This window comes from Xenopus laevis, chromosome 4L (assembly GCF_017654675.1).
Source record: "Xenopus laevis strain J_2021 chromosome 4L, Xenopus_laevis_v10.1, whole genome shotgun sequence".
In the NCBI taxonomy this organism is placed as follows: domain Eukaryota; kingdom Metazoa; phylum Chordata; class Amphibia; order Anura; family Pipidae; genus Xenopus; species Xenopus laevis.
In genome coordinates, this window is record NC_054377.1 from 126,488,491 (window position 1) to 126,510,455 (window position 21,965).

General features: G+C 40.8%; 1 protein-coding gene across 3 annotated transcripts in view; it reads right to left on the bottom strand.

The window, feature by feature from the left end:
* The window catches only part of LOC108714603 (dedicator of cytokinesis protein 3), a 191,600-nt gene extending 173,287 nt beyond the window's left edge, over positions 1-18,313 (bottom strand). For 2 of the 3 annotated variants that reach the window (XM_018258977.2, XM_041590776.1), the window contains exon 1: positions 17,955-18,312. In XM_018258977.2, the coding sequence (XP_018114466.2) occupies positions 17,955-17,991 (37 nt within the window). In that variant the 5' untranslated portion in view covers positions 17,992-18,312. Of the gene's footprint in view, positions 1-17,954 lie in introns of all 3 variants that reach the window. The other variant, XM_041590777.1, reaches the window with a different exon arrangement.
* Positions 18,314-21,965: the final 3,652 nt, after the last annotated feature.

Genomic DNA, 21,965 nt, shown 5'->3' on the forward strand with positions numbered 1-21,965 from the left:
TTACATTTACCAGAGGCAGGGGCTACTGCTGCCCACAATGCCTAGAAGCCCTGCAAGAGAGACAATCCATATAGGACAACTGTATGAACCTAATTTGAGGGCCGATATTAAACCAATTTCTACTCCTTAATCTACATATTTTCTACAACCCAAACACACAAAAACCTGCATATTTGCGTATGGACATGAGCAGAAAGAATAGACCAAAGTATAGACCAAAATTCTCGGTTGATACTAACACATTCCTAAACTGAAGAAAAGCAGGGATTGTGGCCCAGCAGAACCAACTCTCTGATCTCAGAAGTAAAGCCATGCCAAAGCGTCAGGGCTTGTGAGTACAGTTATGGGACCCGTTATCCAGAATGCTTAGGTTGTGAGTACAGTTATGGGACCCGTTATCCAGAATGCTTAGGACCTGGGGTTTTCTGGATAAGGGATCTTTTCCTAATTTGGATCTCTATACCTCAAGTCTACTAAAAAATAAGTCCAAAAAAACTCACTCAAATCGCATGATTCGGGTTTTCGCTTTATTTTATCGAGTTTGTCCCCATTCAGATTAAATCATGCTTTTTTAATAATAGATAAGGTCCAATTGTGGATTTGAGTTTGGTCAGACTTTTTTATTTTAAACAATCAGAAAAAAAAATCTGATTTTGATAAATAACCCCCTAAACAGAACCAATAGGATTAATGATATCTTAATTGGGATCAAGTACAAGGCATTGTTTTAGTATTACAGATAAAAAGGAAATCATTTTTAAAAATTTGAATTGTTTGATCATAATGAAGTCTATGGGAGACCAATCCATATCAATCATAGGAATAATATCAGTATCATTTGAAAGCTGTGCTGATTCATTTTAATTAAAATACAATTACTTTGTCTACCAGACACTGATTAGTACCTTTACTATAGCTAGTTCTAGACATCAAAAAGTAGTACCTGTATCCGCAACCCCTTAACTGTGGGCTCTGACCTCTATTGTTCACCCAGTGAATGTCAAAAACAGCAGATATTGAGACATAAACTAGAATATAAAAAGGGAGGGGGCTGGTATTTCATTTTTACTAAACTGCAGGATCGCTAATATTGTGCTTTCTTTCCCCAGAGAGCAGAGATTTTCTGATCCCATATTGCTAATGTTTGTTATCCAATAAACAGCGTAATGCAGCTGGTTACCAGCAGTTCGTTTATACTGTTACCAATTTTATTTATTATCCTTTAATTATATAGTGCTGATATGTTTACCCAGATCTTTACACAAAGTTTATTCATCATTTACATCCTATTAGTGTTGGTTATTATCACCAGAGTAATTCCATAATGTTCACTATTGAATAAGCGTGGTGCACAGGCCTTACAGGTATTAGTAAGGGTATAGAACCAATCCTGCAATGTTACTGACATACCTTGTGAGTGTGACATTTGCTCATATACGGCACTAAATGAAGAAACCTCTTGTGCCACTCAGAGAAACAAATTGATCTATAGAGAAATCAAATACACTTCCTTCATTCACAATCTAATCAATACAGACACAAGATGCTGATGCTGCTCGAAATGGAAGGAGCCGGATATTAGTGACTGCCTTCGCCAGGTCAAGTCTGCACGGGTAGTACCAGTAAATAACACATTACTGTGGGACAAAGCTGCCATGCAATGGGTCCCCATATCTGATCAGAATGGCCTGCCAGAGCAACTCCTGCTGGGCCCCAACTGTAGAGGGCATTAGCCAGATACTACTGTATCAGACCTTCCTTATCTCCATATTACCATAGGCTTACATACCACCTATATCTCCCTATTACCATAGGCTTACATACTACCTATATCTTCCTATTACCATAGGCTTACATACTACTTATATCTTCCTATTAAAAAAGGATTACATACCACCTATATCTCCCTATTACCATAGGCTTACATACTACTTATATCTTCCTATTAAAAAAGCATTACATACCACCTATATCTCCCTATTACCATAGGCTTACATACTACTTATATCTTCATAATACAAAAGGATTACATACCACCTATATCTCCCTATTACCATAGGCTTACATACCACTTATATCCTTATATCTTCATATTACCATGGGCTTATATACCACTTATATCTTCCTATTACCATGGGCTTACATACTACTTATATCTTCATATTTCCATAGGCTTACATACTACTTATATCTTCCTATTACAAAAGGATTACATACCACCTATATCTCCCTATTACCATAGGCTTACATACCACTTATATCCTTATATCTTCATATTACCATGGGCTTATATACCACTTATATCTTCCTATTACCATGGGCTTACATACTACTTATATCTTCATATTTCCATAGGCTTACATACTACTTATATCTTCCTATTACCATAGGCTTACATACCACCTATATCTTCGTATTGGATGTCAGGTTACTGTATACAATCAAATTGATTTGCCTATTTCTGAGTACCTGTGTCTCCTGCGTACTCATTCACTAGTGTTCACAACACATAACTCAGAAGCCTTGGTTTTTGTTCTAATGGTATTAACTCCTGAGGACATATTCCCCTGCCAAGCCACTTTTTTCTCAACTTGCTGCCGCCCTTCCATCCCTTACAAAGAGTCTACCAGGGACTTCAGTGCCCATTCTTGTCAGTTACTTTTCAAGCTGGCCACAGTTTATTGATGCATAAAAGCTTCAGACCAGAAGAAATCTCTAGGGATAGTTTAGAGTTCCAAAGCTTCCATACCACCCACTACAGAGACACAACCCAACATTCAGTAAATTAAATAAAAAAAAGCATTACACACACACACAACACAACAAAATAAGTTTGTTTGAGATTTCAAAGATGACACACAGTCATTAATATACATACTGTACCTCCCAACATTTAAAAACTGTAAAAACCAATGTCCAAGATAAAAAGGAGATAATGCAGCAGATCTACGACAGCAACACGATAAAGCTTTTGGGAAAACACTGCAAATGCACAATAAGAATAATTCAGATAAGAGGAAAGGTACAGATATTAGGAGGGGACTCTTGTATGTAAAAGGAATCCTACATAGTTCAAGTGGCTAGCATGTTTCCGAGCAGACTTGCACTAGAAAGCTGACAGCTCTGATAAAGCCAGAGAGGCTGATGCATTAGAGTGCAAGACATCCCTCTATTCAGAATAATTTAGCATAGCACAAACACCCGGCTCGGCTCGCTCAGGGCCAGTCAATACGGACACAGGCTAGGAGAGGTTTAACGAATGATGTGTCACAATAACAATATAATAAATGATCAGTCACTGCGTATGGGCAGTTTGACAGCCACAGCCTTCAGTGCATCCCAGTACAGACAGCGAGGAAAAAATGTGACTTGGAACAGTCTACCTATGTATGAGGGGGGGGTACAGCTGTGAGCATCAAGACTGCACTGCTATCCTTAGCAAGTACACTGAATGCTCATTGATTTCTCTTAAGGGCTGCCATTATTGTATCCGAAAAGGAACACGTGATTTAATAGGTACTTAAAGGGGTTGTTTACCTTCCAAACACTCAATTGTTTTCAGATTGTTCTCTAGAAAAAAAATACCTTTTACAATTACTTTCCTTTTTTTTTTTACTGTTTTTCCAAAATATAAGATTCAATTTTAATGTTCCTGCCTCTGGTGTTACAGTTTGACAGCTCAGTAATCCAGCTGCAGACTCTAAACTGTTTAAGATTCTGCTTAGCAGGGACAAAGATAAGAAATGAATCAACTAAATGTATCCACCCCCCGCCCCCTTAGAAGTAGCAAGGAACAGTGCCGGACTTGAGCTATAGGGCACCCAAGGCAAGAGCCTCTGGCACCACCCGCTCTTTCATCTCCAGGGTGCATGCATGCTCACCCTCAACCCTCCACATGTGAACAAGCATAAAACTCTATAGTCGGGTGCTGATTTGATTACTTTCTTATGCCCAAAAATAGTGGAAAGCAAAGAGAAGAGGTACGTGCCCAGCGACCCCCAAATTGTTGTGCCCTTCCTCCTTTCCCTATTTCTGACCCAGGCAAGTGTATGCTTTTTTGGGACTTTGCACACTGCCTTCAACTTGCCCCTACTGACACCTATCAAAATAGGACAGCTTTAAATGGCATGTAAAGGCAAAAAAATAAATCCCATTTTTACTTTCTTTAATGAAAAAGAAACCTATCTCCAATATACTTTAATTAAAAAAATATATACAGTTTTTATAAGAAACCTGACTGTATGCAGTGAAATTCTCCCTTCATTTCCTGCTGTGGATAGGAATTGTCAGATGGTCCCTAACTGCTGAGCAGGGAAACAATCATATTTATGAACAGCAGGGGGAGCCCCCTCCTTACTTCCCAGCCATGCAGAACTCAAGCAGCTTTGTTTATGATCCCTAAGCAGCCCAGACCACACTGAGCACGTGCACAGTCTTAGTCTTGCAAAGATGTTTAACAAAGTTACAAGATGGTGACTCCCTGTAGCCAACTTTGAAAGCATAAATTGTTTGATTAGGCTTGTGGTGCAGTAAGTTCATGTTTATATTTAGTATAGAAAATACAGCATTTCTAGCCTTATTCTATTTTAGACTTTACATGCCCTTTAAACAGCAGGAATTTAATGTAACAACTTCATGTTCATCTCTTGTACCTTTGCCATTAGCGAAACTCAAACAAAAGCGTGGCCTGGTGATGTCAGGGAAAAGAGTCATGCTATTGGGATGGGGCTATGACATCATGGTGCTGAGGCTTGGAGGATTTTTGTCTAGGCTTTAAAAGGTTAAATTTAGCATCTAAGGAAAGAAAATTGAAAAAGAAAAATACATCAAAGACTAAACTTGGGATTGTAATTGCAACGATCTAGCATTCTTTTGGCAAAATCTGCTGGTCTATGCGTGTTTGTAAGGAAAGGGTCTTCAATTTATAGGCAGTAAAGCGAAGCTGTCTCCGTGAACATTAACTTTCCAGATGAAATGCGAACAAATTTATTTTCAGCTACAATGCCCTCTGCGTTTTGGCGAGTCTGAAGAGGCTGATTATTCAGTGGAACAGACAATGAGGGAAACTTTATTCAAAGTGTAAACACAGTAAGAGAATATGAAGCGGCCTTAAAGGGAGACACACAATTCCACCAAACAGTTATGTTATTGTCTTATAACTGAGCTGTTAAAAAGGGGCTTGTACAGCTATGCTCCACCTGCATATTTCATATACATCTGAACCTGTCCCTTCTGCCTCCCAATTTCCAGAAGTGCTTTTATTAGGTCATTTCAGGTGTTTCCTATTAAGGTGCAAAAGGCAGAAACTGGGGCAGAGCATCTTTTTGGTCCAAACTGCTTGTTCAGGTATGGGACCTGTTATCCAGAATTCTCAACACCTGGGGTTTTCCGTCTCTTGTGAGGTCCTAACATGTTTTCCCATTCAAACGAATAGACCATGGCAGTGGGGATTTTAACTCCAAAGATGCTCTAGTGAGTGAGGTCCTATCAGATGTTTCCCAATAAGAGAATAGATGGCAGTTGTGGCAGAGGAGCTTTTTAAAACCAAAGATGCCCTAGTGAAGTTCTATCAGGTCTTTCCTAGTCAATAGAATAGGCAGTACCCCATAGCTGTGGGCGTTTTTAAACCAAAGATGCTCTAGTGAAGTCCTCTCAGGTGCTTCCAATCCAAAAGAATAGGAAGCACCTCACAGTGGGGTTTTTCAGTCTGAAGTGAGGCCTTATTAGGCATTTCCTAATCAAGAGTATAGGCTTTAACAGAGGCAACAGGCTTTTCAGCCACAACTAGAAATATGTTCTATTACATGGGTTGTTCACCTTCAAGCAACTAGTTGTTTTCAGATATAACGACTTTTTCCATTTACTTTCTATTTTCTATGTGTCACAGTTTTTCTAATGAAGTGGACTGCGTCATTTTTCACCTTCTAAAGCAGCTCTGGGGGGGGTCACCGACCCTGTAAACTGTTCTAAATTGATACATTTAGTTGATACATTCCTTATTTTTGTACCTGCTGAGCAGAATCTATTGGTTTCATGACAGGCAGCTGTTAGAATTGATACAATAGTTGCTAATACTCCAGAGATGCTGCTGAGAAATGTATCAACTAAATGTTATAAAAATGTAACAGTTCAGAGTCTGCACCTGAATTACTGAGCTGCCAGACTGACACCAGAGATACGAACATTCAACTTTAAACTTAGATTTTGGAAAAACTGTAACACATAAATAATGGAAAGTAATTGAAAAAAGTCTTTATTTCTGGGGAACAATCTGAAAACAACTGAACTTAAAAAAGTGTTTGGAAGGTGAACAACCAGGGGCGATCCTGGCCCCTCCGCCGCCTGAGGCAGCAGCAGTTGCTGCTGCCCCCCCTCCCCAGGAAATTCCCTCTTAAAATACCAGGAGCAGCATTTTTGCTGCCCCTGGTACCTAGTGGGGCGCTGCTGCCTGAGGCGACAGCCTCAACTCGCCTCATTGGCGGAGCACCCCTGTGAACAACTCCTTTAAGTACCCATAAAATAAGATATTATGGACATCTATAGGTATGTTCTAACCAGCAACATTTCAATGGAGTAGCAATATGCTCTATTTCCAAGTGACTTCAAAACACAGGAACTCTTATGGGATAATGTAATAACAAGTGGCCCAGTTCTAGTAACCTATAGCAACCAATTAATGGGTACCATTTACAGTTCTACAAATATCTAATTGGTTGCTCGGGTTACTAGACATTTACCTCCAACTGACATTTTCCATTATCTATCCAAAATGTAAAAATATCACCAAAAATAGCAGCTGCAACGATAAGGATAGAGGTAGTTTTAATTTTCTTTAGTTGGTTTCAAAGCAACTGTCCCTGCAGAGCAAAAGAAGCTTCACACAAGTGGATTTCCCAATGTACACAGAGGGGTTTATACACTGAACAAAGACAGATGTAGTTTCTGACTCTGACAGCAATAGTCATATTTTAACTCTTAAATACTTTCAGAATGGCCTGCCTGTGGTGCTTTTGTTATAGTTCCTCAAAATATTGCCACGTAGTATCTGCATAAGGGCAGCTGAATCCCGCATGGCACAGCTTAGAATGAGCTGGGCAGTTTTACAGCTGCTGTGCATGCCTATACATTTAGCTCAGAGACACTAACAGCATCCTCATCAAACAGTCCCAGTTCCTTTTGTTCTTGATGTTCCTTTTGTTCTAGATTTATAAGTGTGTACTCCCCAAGAGAGTACCTGTTGGGTTATGAACACAGAAAGACTCATTTACGATCACAGTCACAGTTTGCAGTAGCACAGAAATGGGTGCAACAGATCATTAAAAATGCTCATTGCAGTTGCATGTATTTGCATCAAGTTCCTTCTGGTTATAGGGGTCTGAGGTCAGGTTAGAAACAAACAACTTCCAGGTAAGGGCAGGCAACAGGGACAGGGAAGGAGCCAAGCAGGTTAGCGGGTCCGGGACCGGCTGTGGGCCAGCCGGTTCATTTCGATCACTGGCAGTGGTGGATTAATGAGATGTAGCCTACAATCAATTGGCTAGATGGGTCCCTGACCAAACTGGGCCCTAGTCTATAGCCTAGGGGTGGCTGTGCATTAATCTGCCCCTGGGCATGGGTCTGCCCAACTGGACCTGTGTAGGACTGTACTATAGCGCTAACACAGTCTGATGTAAGCTGCTATGGGTTGGGATAGGCTTGGGTCTTCAAGTCCTATCCCAGTTGATTCGGTAAGATTTTGACATTGGATTGTTGGTATCACAAATAAGGGAGCTGAAGTAGGTAGGGAGGGGGGAAGTAAGACAGAGCAACTGGTTGGACCAATAGGCAGAAAAAATTTAAATCCAGCATCGAAAGAGCAGAGAAGATACAGGCTGCTCTTACGACATAGAGCATCTACATAATTGAGAAAATATAGATCAATAGTTTATTTTGGGCTGAAGCAGTAGTTCCTTTACCAGCGCACTGTTTCTCCTGTTGATAGAGGAAGAGAGAGAGAGCACCTACAGGCCTGAATAGCTGGGATGAATAAAGAAGGCGTTTCATCTCAGTCCCCTAGGGTTTAGAAATGGCTGTAAGATTAACTAATGTAATTGGCAAAATAAATGCTTGTGGCTTCTTCCTGCCAAAAGAAAGCTTATTTTTTTATGGAACAATAAATATTTAACCCTTTTTCTCAAAGTTTCCAGACAGCCAGAAGAGGGACAAATCCAGAGCAAGCCAAGCATGAAATCAATTTTATATTATTTAGACGTTACTAATATTAAGTCTGTGACACTGATTATGCATGGCTCAGAGGGCTGGCAAAAGAATATCCAAATGCCCTCTACGCATTAACATGTCATTTTCATGAAAATTCTGCATAATTTCTAGAAAGGATGATACTTTTTTTTATTATCATTATGCCTGGCTGCGCGGCCTAAGGAATATATATGTATTATTTGTTCATTTGGGCAAGGGAATGGAAATGATTGGATTGTATACTATTTAATGCTGTCCTACACATGCAGAACTCTAGAAGTTGAAGTGCAAGTTCTGCTCTAGTAGGGAAGCACCTGATCATGGCCGTCACTCTGACTCACTTCACTGGAATCCCCCTGTCACTGCTGTCACTGGATAGTTTTCTGAACCAAATCAGTGAGCTTGTGAGATGAGAATTCCAATGAACAAAACAACCCGCCAAATGGCCATGTCTCGGCGCTTCTCTGTTGGCTGGAAAATGGCAGAAATAGTAGTGCTCCCATAGGCACTATTGTAGCAAGCTCGCTTTAATGTGTTCAGCCATCATTTATTTGATCCTATGATTAATTCCCTTGCGGGAACGAAAATACGTGTATAAAGGTATATAAAAGATATATTTTAACTACTTTTTTTGATGCCCCGTTTGTGGATCTTCAGAGTGCCATTACCTACTTTATCTTCACCATATTTTATTTGTTCTCCAGGTATGAGATCCATTAAGAGGAAACCCATTATCCAGAAAGCTCTGAATTACAGGAAGGCCATCTCCTATAGACTCGGTTTTATTCAAATAATTCAAGTTTTTAAAAATGAATTCCTTTTTCTCTGTAATAATAAAACAGTACCTTGTACTCGATCCAACTAAGATATAATGAATACTTTTTGGTTGACAAAACAAGCCTATTGGATTTATTTAATGTTTAAATGATTTTTTAGTAGACAATGTATGGTGATCCAAACTACAGACATACCCCTTATACGAAAAACCCTAGGTCCTGAGCATTCTGGATTACGAGTCCCATACCTGTATAACAAAGATCCGCCCACTCTATAGTCTTCAAGGAAGCCTTATAGAGATAATGACGCCAGAAATTAATCATTTTTTGCTTCATAACATTGTCTTGCATGTAATTTATAATTTTGCCATAAAAGTATTTGCCCAATGATGTTACATCGTCCATCTCATCCCCATGTTACTCTTTGAGGGGGCTGCCATATTTGTGCAGCAGTAGTTGGTTAGCATTAGAAACTCTAATTGACAGTCAGGTTGGTAAAACAGTCAGGTTTAAGTAACAATTACTTACAAAAGCAGCCCTATCAGTGAAAAACAATCAACATGACCTTTAGGCAACTTTAGAGGCTGTTTTTTTGAATAGAAAGATGAGTAATAAAAAGTAGCAATAACAATACATTTATAGCCTCGCAGAGCATTTGTTATTTAGATGGGGTGAGCGACCCTCATTTGAAAGCTGCAAAGAGTCAGAAGAAAAAGGCAAATAATTAAAAAAAACTTTAAAATAAATAATTAAGACTAACTGAAAAGTTGCCATTCTATAACATACTAAAAGTTAACTTAAAGAAATTGTTCAGTATAAAAATAAAAATTAGGTAAATTAATAGACTGTGCAAAATAAAAAATGTTTCTAATATAACAAAAATGTAATGTATAAAGGCTGGAGTGACTGGATGTCTAACATAACAGAACACTACTTCCTGCTTTTCAGCTCTCTTGGTCTCCACTGATTGGTTACCAGGCAGTAACCAATCAGTGGCTTTAAATAGCTGAGGAGGGGGATTCACATCTAACGCGTTTCGTGTCAGTAAACCTGACACTTCATCAGATGAAGTGTCAGGTTTACTGACACGAAACGCGTTAGATGTGAATCCCCCTCCTCAGCTATTTTAAAGCGCTCAATAAAGCCATTTATTTGATACTAACCTGCCAGACTCCGATAATGCTTTGAACAGCGCTACACAGCGATGACAGAAGCGTGTAAGTAGAAGCCGGCTGGAAGGAGCCGATTTATCGCGAGAGCAGCAGTTCAGCAGGAGCTGGCATGCAAGGGTAGAGCTCCGCCATTAGCCACATCGTATTTCTTCGTTAGTAACCAATCAGTGACTTGAGGTGGTGCACATGGGCCATAACTGTTGCTTTTGAATCTGCATGTTAATTTCCACCCATACATATCATCTTAAGAGCTACAAAAGACCTAAACACTCACCAACTGCATAAGATGCAGTTTAGTGAGTCAGTTCACTGTACACTCCTATAGAGATGAACAGGTAGCAACCCAACCTCTGGCTTTCTGCGATCACTGTAGAGGGAATGAAACCTAGGATTACCTCCCTAGGATATCAGGCACTGGAGTTGGAATTGATTATTTAAAAGTGCACTACCAGTGAGATATCAACACGGGCCCCAGTAAAGTGGGATCCTTTAAAGTTGGATCTCCTTAGTTACAACACTGTAGACTACAAACAGTTGAACCCTGCCACATCACAGTAACTGCTATTGGCCAAATGCTAAATATATTTGTTTATAAACAGGAATGTTTTCATATCTATCTCCCTTGGGTTTGTATCAGTTATTGGTCATTAAAGGAGAAGGAAAGGTTAAAACTAAGTAAGCCTTATCAGAAAGGTTTACCTTAATATACCAGTAAACCCTCAAAGTAATGCTGTTTTGAGTCCGCTGTCAAAAGAAACACTGCATTTCTTTCCTTCTACGTATTGTGTACACACGGGCTTCTGTATCAGACTTCCTGCCTTCAGCTTAAACCTCCTTGCCCTGGGCGTGAGCATGTTTGCTCCTTCCCCCTCCCCTCCCTTCTCTGCTGTAATCTGAGCCCAGAGCTATAAGTGAGCAATGAGAGACTCAGGCAGGAAGTGATGTCACACCAAGCTAATACTGCAGCTGCTATCCTAAACAAACAGAACACTTCTAGAGCTTTTTACTCAAGTATAGTAAAGCATTCTACAAAATAAATATAGCATTCTAGCTTGCACTATTGCAGCTAATCTATTGGCAATAAAATGCCTCTGTAGCTTTCCTTCTCCTTTAAAGGACAAGGAAAGGCAAAAAAATAAAATCCCATTTTTACTTTCTTTAATGAAAAAGAAACCTATCTCCAATATACTTTAGTTAAAAAATGTGTACTGTTTTTATAAGAAACCCGACTGTATGCAGTGAAATTCTCCCTTCATTTACTGCTGTGGATAGGAATTGTCAGATAGTCCCTAACTGCTGAGCAGGGAAACAATCATACTTATGAACAGCAGGGGGAGCCCCCGCCTTACTTCCCAGCCATGCAGAACTCAAGCAGCTTTGTTTATGACGATCCCTAAGCAGCCCAGATCACACTGAGCATGTGCACAGTCTTAGTCTTGCAAAGATGTTTAAAAAACTTACAAGATGGTGACCCCCTGTAGCCAACTTTGAAAACATAAATTATTTATTTGATTAGGATTTGTGGTGCAGTAAGTTCATATTTATATTTAGTATACAAAATACAGCATTTCTAGCCTTATTCTATTTTAGACTTTCCTTGTCCTTTAACCAATGGTAAGGCTAAATGAAAGCCCAAAATATCTGATTTTAAATGAAACAAATAAAAGCAAGGAGACAGTAATATGCTTTGCTATAACTCACATCGCATATGTTGTTTTTTTCAGTATCACTGAGCATCTCCTCTAAACAATATGGGCTGGATTCTTAAAGCAGACTGTGGGAAAACTGATGCTTTATCAGTGCCAAAAATGTGTTAAAGACCCAGCAACAGCAGAAAATGAGAATACCCTATATGCATCAACATGTCATGTTTGCTCAGCAGGAACATCTGAAATCTCTGCATCAGTTTCAGAATGCATATTATTATTTAAAAATATTTCTGGGGCTTTGCAAGCCAAAGAACGATCTGTTGGGTATATGATTTATCTGGAATGCTTGGGACCTGGGGTTTTCCAGATAAGGGATCATTTGGAAAACCATCCCTTAAGGCTACTAAAAAAGTCCTAATATATTGCCACCAACATGAATTCATGCTAACTTGGTTACCATTACGTACAAGCTACTATAGAAACATTGCAAAGTGTCATTCTCATGGAAATGCGTAAAAGGATACTGTCATGGGAAAAAACGCATCAGTTAATAGTGCTGCTCCAGTAGACTTCTGCACTGAAATCCGTTCCTCAAAAGAGCAAATAGATTTTTTTATACTTCATTTTGAAATCTGACATGGGGCTAGACATATTGTCAGTTTCCCAGCTGCCCCATGTCATGTGACTTGTGCTTACTGCTGTACTGCAAGTTGGAGTGATATCAACCCTTCCATTTTCCCCCAGGAACCCATCAGCAGAACAATGGGAAGGTGACCAGGCAAAATGATGGCACCTACACACCAATATTACAACTAAAAAAAATACACTTGTTGATTCAGGAATGAAATTTTATATGGTAGAATGAATTATTTGCAGTCTAAACTGTGTAATTTAGAATTAAAAACTACATTATAAAAATCATGATTATTATTAAATATTGTTGTAACATCTCATTTCCAGTCCAGGCTAAAAGGTATTCTGCTTGAAAGGCCTTCCCTGCCGTATCCGTTAAACTGCAGGGACAGGAGCTTGGAAGATGCTCGGCTATATGTCGGCAATAAACAGAATCCTTTTATCTGTCTCCTTTATGTGAACTCGCTCAGGCTGACAGGGCTGACACAAACAGCAAACATGCACTTTTATATGAGTCCTTGAACACACGGCACAGAGTCAGGCCCTTCGGAAACATGTTCTTTCACTCCATTTTACAAGCCTTGACTACAACAAGAAACTAGCTGGCAGTGGCACGACTATTATGCAAATGCATGGATCAGGAAATTAGCTCTGCCTGAACGGAAAGGGGAAGTTAACCTCTGGGTGCTGGGGACAGGATACTTTTTCAACTATGAGAGCAGAAGCAGACAAGGAGCAGTGTTTGTGATGGGGTACCCTAAGAGTACTCACTGCTCTTCTTAACGTCTCCCAATAACAGAAACAAAACCTATCCTTTGCCTGAGAGGTTGGTAACTAGTCAGTAGCCATGGACAGTTTTAGTGGGGGTAAAGGTGGCCATGCATGGGCAGATATGCTCATTTGCAGAAGTTGCCAAATAAGCAGATCTTGCAGCGTTATACCCATCTTCAGTGGACGATATTGGGGTGATCCAATCTCTAGGACCCAATGATCGGATCACAAGGCCAGGGATGCCAGTGGTGGGATTGAGGACCAAATCAATGAACCAATGAGGTCCTCAATAGAAATTTTCAGCCTGCCCAATCGACACCTGCCCAATTTTCGGCCTATTGGAGGGCCCAATATACTACTTGCCTTCCCAAGCCCCCCAGGGGAATAACCGGGGCAGTAGTTGGGTAGGAAAAGAGAAGCAGGTATAGTAAGGCAAGATGGCAGCAGTCATGTTAATATGAGTGTTTTCTAACAGGCAGCACTGGTTCCACAACGTAGTTTTATACTGTGGTTTTTGTGGTTTCAGCTATAGTTATTGTATGGTCTGACAACAAAAATCATAGTTCTTCGTAGTAATGGCATTTTCTTGTTTTGACCTTAAAAAGGTGGTTCACCTTTAAATTAACTTTTATTATGTTGTGTAATAGCTAATTTTAAGCAACGTTTCAATTGGTCTTTATTTTTTATTTACAGTTTTTTAATTATATGCCTTCTTCTGCTGATTCTTTCGAGCTTTCAAATGGGGATCACTGACTAAAAACAAATGCTCTGTAAGGCTACAAATGTATTGTTATTGCCACTTTTAATTTTTCATCTTTCTATTCAGGCCTCACCTATTTATTTATATGCATGGTTCTTAGGCTAATTTGGACCCTAGTAACCAAATGCTGAACTTGCAAAGCGGAGAGCTGCTGAATAAAATCTCACAAATAATAGAAAATGAAACCCAAATGCAAATTTGTCTCAGCATATCACTCTCTACGTCATGCTTAAAGTTCATTTAAAGGTGAACAACACCTTGAAGTGTAGATTTGTCACCTTTTGTCCAACTGGATATTAGAGGTTCTGATTCAATTAGCCAGGCATTAGGATTGGCTGAATCATACAAAAATAGGGCTGGGATTTAGCTGAATTCAGGATTCAGGGAATCTCAGCTTGTGAGCAGCAAGCAAAGCTATAATATTAGTGCTTTACAGGACCCTAGGAACGGATTTTAGATTTTGGCTTTCTGTACCATCTTCAGTATTACTGAGCCTATCCCTCAGCAGCTTGTAGACAACAAAGGAATATTGTTGCTGTCCTTCTATGTGTAACTTCCGCCACCCTGCACCCCCTTGCTTTCTGCCAAAGACACGGAGATAAACTCCAATGACACAGCCCAACATATTCACCTGTTTTTTGTGTAACTGCATGAGCCTTGTGTGGTAACTTGGTTCTCATTATGGAAATTTTCATTCAATTAGATATTTTGGGAGAAGGGTCCTTGCTTTTTCTGAATATTTTTGGATTAATTTACACATTGTGCAGTGCTGCGGAATATGCTGGCAAGCTTTAAATAAAACCCATGAATAAGTAATAACCGCCCCCTCGAGCGCAGAACAAATCCCATTTATCATCGAAAATTCAACCAGAAAGCAACCAACTTCACACACACAAAGCACCAATCCAACTATGTAGAGGAGATGAAAACCAATATTGGCATAAACCACATATTGACCTCATGGAAGGGGTTGCCTGCAGGAAAATCCCAATACATTTCTCTTTAAATAAGTATTTATAACACTACAACTGATAGCACCAAAGAAAGGCACATACAACCATCAGTGCAGACCACAAACCCCATCAACCAAACTTGCACACAACCACAAGCATCAGTCAGCATCATAGTCAACAAACAGCAAAAACTAGATACACACACCCAACTGTGCCAACCAGTGTCACACACAGCAAACATTATGCACAACTAGCATCACTAAGAAACCTTGTAAAATAACAACACTGGCAACTAGTCTTATGCCAAACAAACAACATCAAGCAACATTATACATGATCAACACTGTCAGTCGTATCTGTACACAACCAACAGCACCAACACAATTCACCAACAGCACCACACTGCATAATACACAATCAATAGTACCCATCACAAGCATAAACAATCAACAGTGCCCAACATCCTCCCAGTACCATTTAATGTAGTATAAAATCAACAGTGCCAACACACCTCAAATAACCTAGCAATGCAACCGACTTTATACACAAACACCAGTGATAACAACTTCATACATAGTCTATTGGGCCACCTAACCTCATGCAGCTGTTCCAACAAAAATTGTACACTCCCAACAATGTCAACCAACCTCATACAAAACCCACATTAAGAATAGGGATGTAGCGAACCGCCGCCGATGTGTTCGCGAACGCCGTTCGCGAACACCGGCATAATTTGCGAACTGTTCGCGAACTGTTCGCGAACTTCGATCATCCGAAAATCGTTCGATTCGAACGATCGAAGGATTTTAATCGTTCGATCGAACGATTTTCGTTCGAATCGAACGAAAATCGTTCGATTTTAGCGATCGAATGGTCGAATGGGCGACCGATTTTGACGCGAACGCCTATTGGCGAACGTCGCGCGACGTTCGCGAACTTGCGGCGGACGCGAACAGTCGAAGTTCGCGCGAACTAGTTCGCCGGCGAACAGTTCGCTACATCCCTAATTAAGAACAAAAAAAACAACCTCATTGGGTACTATATACAGTACAAACGCATAGTGTAACCTGATGACGATTCCTTGAGAATCGAAAAGCATCGTAGTAAGCATGGATTAATAAAGTTCTTCTTTTATATTTATATCGCCTAAAAGGTGTTACTTTGCCGTGAGTGCTTTCGTTAAGGACAGTACATAATTGCTGGTAAGCACCCGGCCAATGACGGATGGAATGGTGAGTACCAATGGAACTATACATATATATATATTTATATAAATATTTATATATATATATATATGTATATAGAGGAGTTTCAGCCTTCTACGTACACTTATTTATATAACCAATTTAGTGGCTTTTTTGGACTTTGGATATTAGTTTCCAGAGGGCTAGCCACATTAACATCTGCTGGACAATAATGTTCTAATATTTATTCTGGCGTTACATTTTTAAAGGAGGAAATTCATCACAATATAATTGTTGTTTTTATTTGTTTTAAAAAAGAACCTCCTTCTCTTGGTAAGGAGGGTTTCTGGGAAATGTAGTTCAACAGTAACCTGAGAGATGGAGATGAGACCTTTTTTTGAGGCACACTGATACGGGGCCCTTCTGGCTCTAATGTGTAATTTGGTAGAGATGTTTGATACAGTTATATATGTATAATGTGCCTTCTATCATAAAATATAAGGATATAGTCATTGAGGAGTTCCATTATCATGTAAAGGCAAGAGAACAAAGGTCACTTTCTTTTATATATAGTCAGATGTGTTGGTTTGAGGGAACTTTAAATATGTTGTATATGTTGTTGAGTACAGCTGAGCAGCAGGCAATGCAATGTGATTAATTCTGAATTATAAAACAATGTGTATTTCTAATTAATGCTTAAAATGATGCACCTCACAAGCAGCTGCTGTATATCGACTATTTGGCCAAAGTTTGGCTGCAGCCACCGGATCAGATAATGAATGTATGTCATATTGGTATGCAATCTTATTGACATATATTTGTGTATTTAGGCAGAGTTTAAATACAGTCCAGTCTGGTGCACTCAGAAAAAAATCAATATACCGCCTGGGTGCTGTTCCAAAACAGTTTTTCCCTTCCTGAAGACGGCTCTTTCCGAGGAGCCGAAAAGATGGATAAAATCAAACTATGTTTGTTGGAGAAATACCTGTGAGTGTGGCGATTTTTTAGAATTATATATATATATATATATATATATATATATATATATATATATATATATATATATATATATATATATATATATATATGTTATGGTTAATGAAATGCTTTATACTGAGTGACTTATTGCAAACAGGAACTGCAAATCAAAGGGCAGGGCTGCCTATCAGTGGGAGACTCACCCATAAATATATAAGAGACTTGATATTTACACTATACACAATACAGCACACCACTGCCTAACAGCATGAGATACAGAAAAGTTCAGGCTGGGAACCCAAACACAAGCAGATATACACAATCACATACACACACAGAACCACAACACATCATCATGTGACCAGGCTGTGGCTCAGTCTCTAGACATAAAGAAACAAAGTAATAAGATTGAGTCTGTTGCTGGCTGGCAGGAAAGAGAGAGAGGCAGGGAATTATGATTTTAGTGCCCTGGGGTCCTTGCTGTTACCCTGATTAAATGTAAAGCCCCATGGGAGGCAAGAGTATCCCCACTCCCGAGGGAAGCCCATGCCATTCCACATGCACCTGTTCTGGGCACACTGAGAGGCAGAGGAGTGGCTGATGTGAGTGGAAGGCTGGTAGCGCTCTGTCTGCCCTTCTGTGCGTCAGTTGTGCGATGTGTTTGTGTGTTGCAGTCTTGTGGTACATTCCTGCACTGTGCTGTGTGTTTGTGTATGCACGTCACGTATTGTGTGTGTATTCTGCTTGCAGTGACTGATGGAGTGTGTGCTGTGCAATCATGTGCTGTACTGAGCCAGGAGGCTTCCATTGCGCCAGGGCTGGAGTCGCAGTCGCACTCACCCACTCCGTATTTCTCCTCCTCGGTCGGAGCCCACATGATGCTGAGCGGCTGCTGCGGGGAATATTCACTCCTTGTTGTGCTCTGGGGCAGTGGCAGATCCGGGGCTCGGGAAAAGTGACAGTTGGGCAGATCCCAGTGTCAGAGCAGCGGATCCAAACGCAGCGCTTAGTGTTGGCGAAGTAGCTCCAAGCAGGGCGCTAATGTCCTGGAGTAGGTCTTGTGCTACTCTCTCACCCCCAAACATCGTCTGATGGGGGGCCCTTGAGCGCTTGAAGGGGGCCTAACTGCGGCATGGCCGGTGAGCGAGACCGCCGGTATGTAGAGCCGGGTGGATAAATGCACTCCCACAGATGTGTATACTCTGATCTCTCCACTGACAGACAGGGACGGGAGGGAGGAGCCCATAGAGGAAAGGGGGAGGGATGGACCATGGAGTGAGAGAGGGGGAGACAAGCAGACTCAAAGCATCTTCCCCCTACAGGTGTCTGCTGGTCTGGGACCATTCATCATCCTGCTGGGCACATGCTGCACATCAGCTACATACTGGATATATTGCTACATACTGGGAAACTCTGCATTAGAGATTTCTGTTAATTCGTTTTAACAGCTACAAACACCACAACAAACTCAATATCATGCTTTTCACTTAAAGTTGGCTCAACATTGGGGGACAGTGTCCTGCATTGTCTTTTTCAAAGTAGGACTAAATGACCTAAACCTATAGACTTATAGCTGTGCTTATACACTCCCTTCCCAGAGACTATTATCCCTCTGTTATTATAGGCACCATCTCTCCCTACTATACCTGCTATCCCACAGTCACACTTCCTTCCCAGAGACTATTATCCCACTGTTACTATAGAGACCATCTCTCCCTACTATACCTGCTATCCCACAGTCACACTCCCTTCCCAGAGACTATTATCCCACTGTTACTATAGACGCAATCTCTCCCTACTATATCTGCTATCCCACAGCCACACTCCCTTCCCAGAGACTATTATCCACTGTTACTATAAGCACCATCTCTCCCTACTATACCTGCTATCCCACAGTCACAGTCCCTTCCCAGAGACTATTATCCCACTGTTACTATAGGCACCATCTCTCCCTACTATACCTGCTATCCCACAGTCACACTCCCTTCCCAGAGACTATTATCCCACTTTTACTATAGGCACCATCTCTCCCTACTATACCTGCTATTACAATCACAATCCCTTCCCAGAGACTATTATCCCACTGTTACTATAGGCACTATCTCTCCCTACTATACCTGCTATTACAATCACAATCCCTTCCCAGAGACTATTATCCCACTGTTACTATAGGCACCATCTCTCCCTACTATACCTGCTAATGCAGAGCACAGAAGTAGAACACACAGCGGCAGCGCCGCAGCGCATCTCTTTTGCAAACATCAGGCCAGAACTGGTGCCCTGGTAATGTCACGCGTATCGCGCCGCCGGACGAGGAGCACGTGACAACTTTATTTCTCTGTTGGGTTGCAGGCCCCATCAGTGGTGCAGAGGCATGTACCCTGGTGCCGCTGCACCCCCTGCGCCCCCAGTAGTTGCGCCACTGCCTGCTATCCCACAGCCACAGTCCCTTCCCAGAGACTATTATCCCACTGTTACTATAGGCACCATCTCTCCCTATTATACCTGCTATCCCACAGCAACAGTCTTTTCCCTATATACTGCTATAGGAGCTGCTGGCTGGAAAATCAATATGTGGTGGGTTATTTAGCCTTCAAAAGAAATACTCCTTCATTTATAAATAATCATCTTTTAAAGGCATGCTTTTTTATTTGTTTACAGAGAGAGAGAAAGAGCAATAGTGAGAAGGAGAGAAAGAAAGAAAGGGAGAAAGAGCATGCCACAATCCCACAATCTGACCAGTAGAAATCTTTGGGATAAGAACACAGGACTGGTGGCTGGAGAATGTAATTTATTTAAGGCTGACAGGTAAATAGGGACTGATTGAATTCCCTGTGTTATGACAGCCCTTTGCTGATTTACTTTGCTGGGAATCTGACCAACCATTCTCGTCCCCTACAGTGAATATTTGCATGAACTGCCCAGAATAAATTGAGTTATAATTATAAATCATTGAGCTGAAAGAGAAGAGTCTGACACATGTTTTGAAAGAGAAAAAAGCAGGTTAAGTGATCTGATTGTGGGGCTTCTAACCCTGGTTCAAATCCCAGTGGCAGCTCCTTTGCCACACCATTTAGCCTCCTGGTGTCCCAGCATATTTAATGTGTCCGAGGATGACTGATATGATTAAGTCTCAGGGGAGGAAATGCAGTATACATCTCCATTCTTTTCTGCTTTCAAAAGTAAAACAAAAAAGCAAAGCTTGTCTCTCCCTATATTCAAAAGCTTCTCCTTTTACATATACAGTATAAATCAAAGACAAACGTGCATGAAATTACTGAACAATGTATATTAATATTCATATGCACCTGTTTCTATAGAAGTGTTTCTGAATCTGCTATATGAGAGGCCTATCATATTTGAGCTACAGCAAGAAAACAATCAACACGCCTAAAAGGGACCTTTAAATGTACACTGATATTTTAAAGGACACGTCAAACCAAAAAATACTTTTTTCCCTAATGAAAGAAAACCTAATTCTGATCAACTTTGCATATACATTAATTATGGTTTCTAAGTTATTTAATATATGTATTGCTACTGACAGCAGTGTTTGTCTGCCCCCCCCCTGGTGACTCTGGCTTTTGAAACCGTGTAACGCAAGAGCCAACAGATTAACAGACCTGTCTTACTGAAGGAGACTGGCTTTTGCAACATTGTTTAAAAAGTAACAACCAGGAGTTCAGCAAATGCTGTTTCAATAGCAACTACGTTTACAAATAACTTTTAAGGGCAGCAGGGCCGGAACTAGGGGTATGCAGAGTAGGCACGTGCCTAGGGCGCAAAGCTTAGGGGGGCGCCCAGCACGTACCTTTAACTGCTGCTTACCCCCGTCCGGTCTTCATTAATGCTCTGTGTGCGCATGCGCACACTCCTATGTGACAGAAGCATGGTGTGCGATGTGTGCGCGCGTACGCATGCGCAAGCCTAAGTGATTGAGAGTGGCGTGCGCTGTGATGCTTTTGTTAGCGTACCTGTGCACGCTCAGTGTAGGGGGCGATGCGGCAGGTCGGGTTGCCTGGGGTGCCTGCCCAGGCTGGCCCGGCACTGAAGGGCAGAGACACACAACACAGTTAGATTCTGGAAGATTAGTCGCCCCGCAACAAATCTTCTAGACTAATCTCCCCGAACTGCCTTCCTCTGCCTTCCCACCTCTCTGAAAAAAATCGGGGGGGGGGGGGGGGCGACTAATCTTCCAGAATCTAACCGTGTGTCTCTGCCCTAAAGCACTGACAATTTTTAAAACATATCAAAAATACATATTGGAAAGTTGCTTATAATTGTATTTTCATACATGTCCTTTAAAGAGTAGTTTTATTATGCCAGTATCACTTTAACAAAAAGTAGGCTGTAAGTATTAGTAGGCTACATATTATATTTTGGACTTGTTTACTAGCCCAGCGCAGCCATAAACTTTTAGCAGTCAGGTACCTCCAAACATGTCCCGAGTAGTTCCCCATCTTATTTTCTGTTGACTAAAGGCTTTGGACTGCTGTCAGTCCAACTGTCAGACTGACTCTCCGATATGAATTCACCATGCACCATATAAGATTCACATTACATGCAGGGTTGCTACCTTTTCTGGAAAAAAATACCGGCCTTCCTATATATTTTTTTTTTTTTTCCCTATTAATAACATTGGGCTGGTAAAATACTGGCCAGGTGGAAACCCTAATTACATGGCAGCATAAAAAACAGTGACGGATATAATAATCAGCTCTGTTGCTGCAGCTTCTATGACAAATGAAACTGATGTATCATAGTTATGCCACATCTCTGTAGACTGTCCTGTGTCTGCCAGTAGGGGTCATTTGCACCCCAAAGAATGCTGCACTCTGCTCCTCTTGCAGT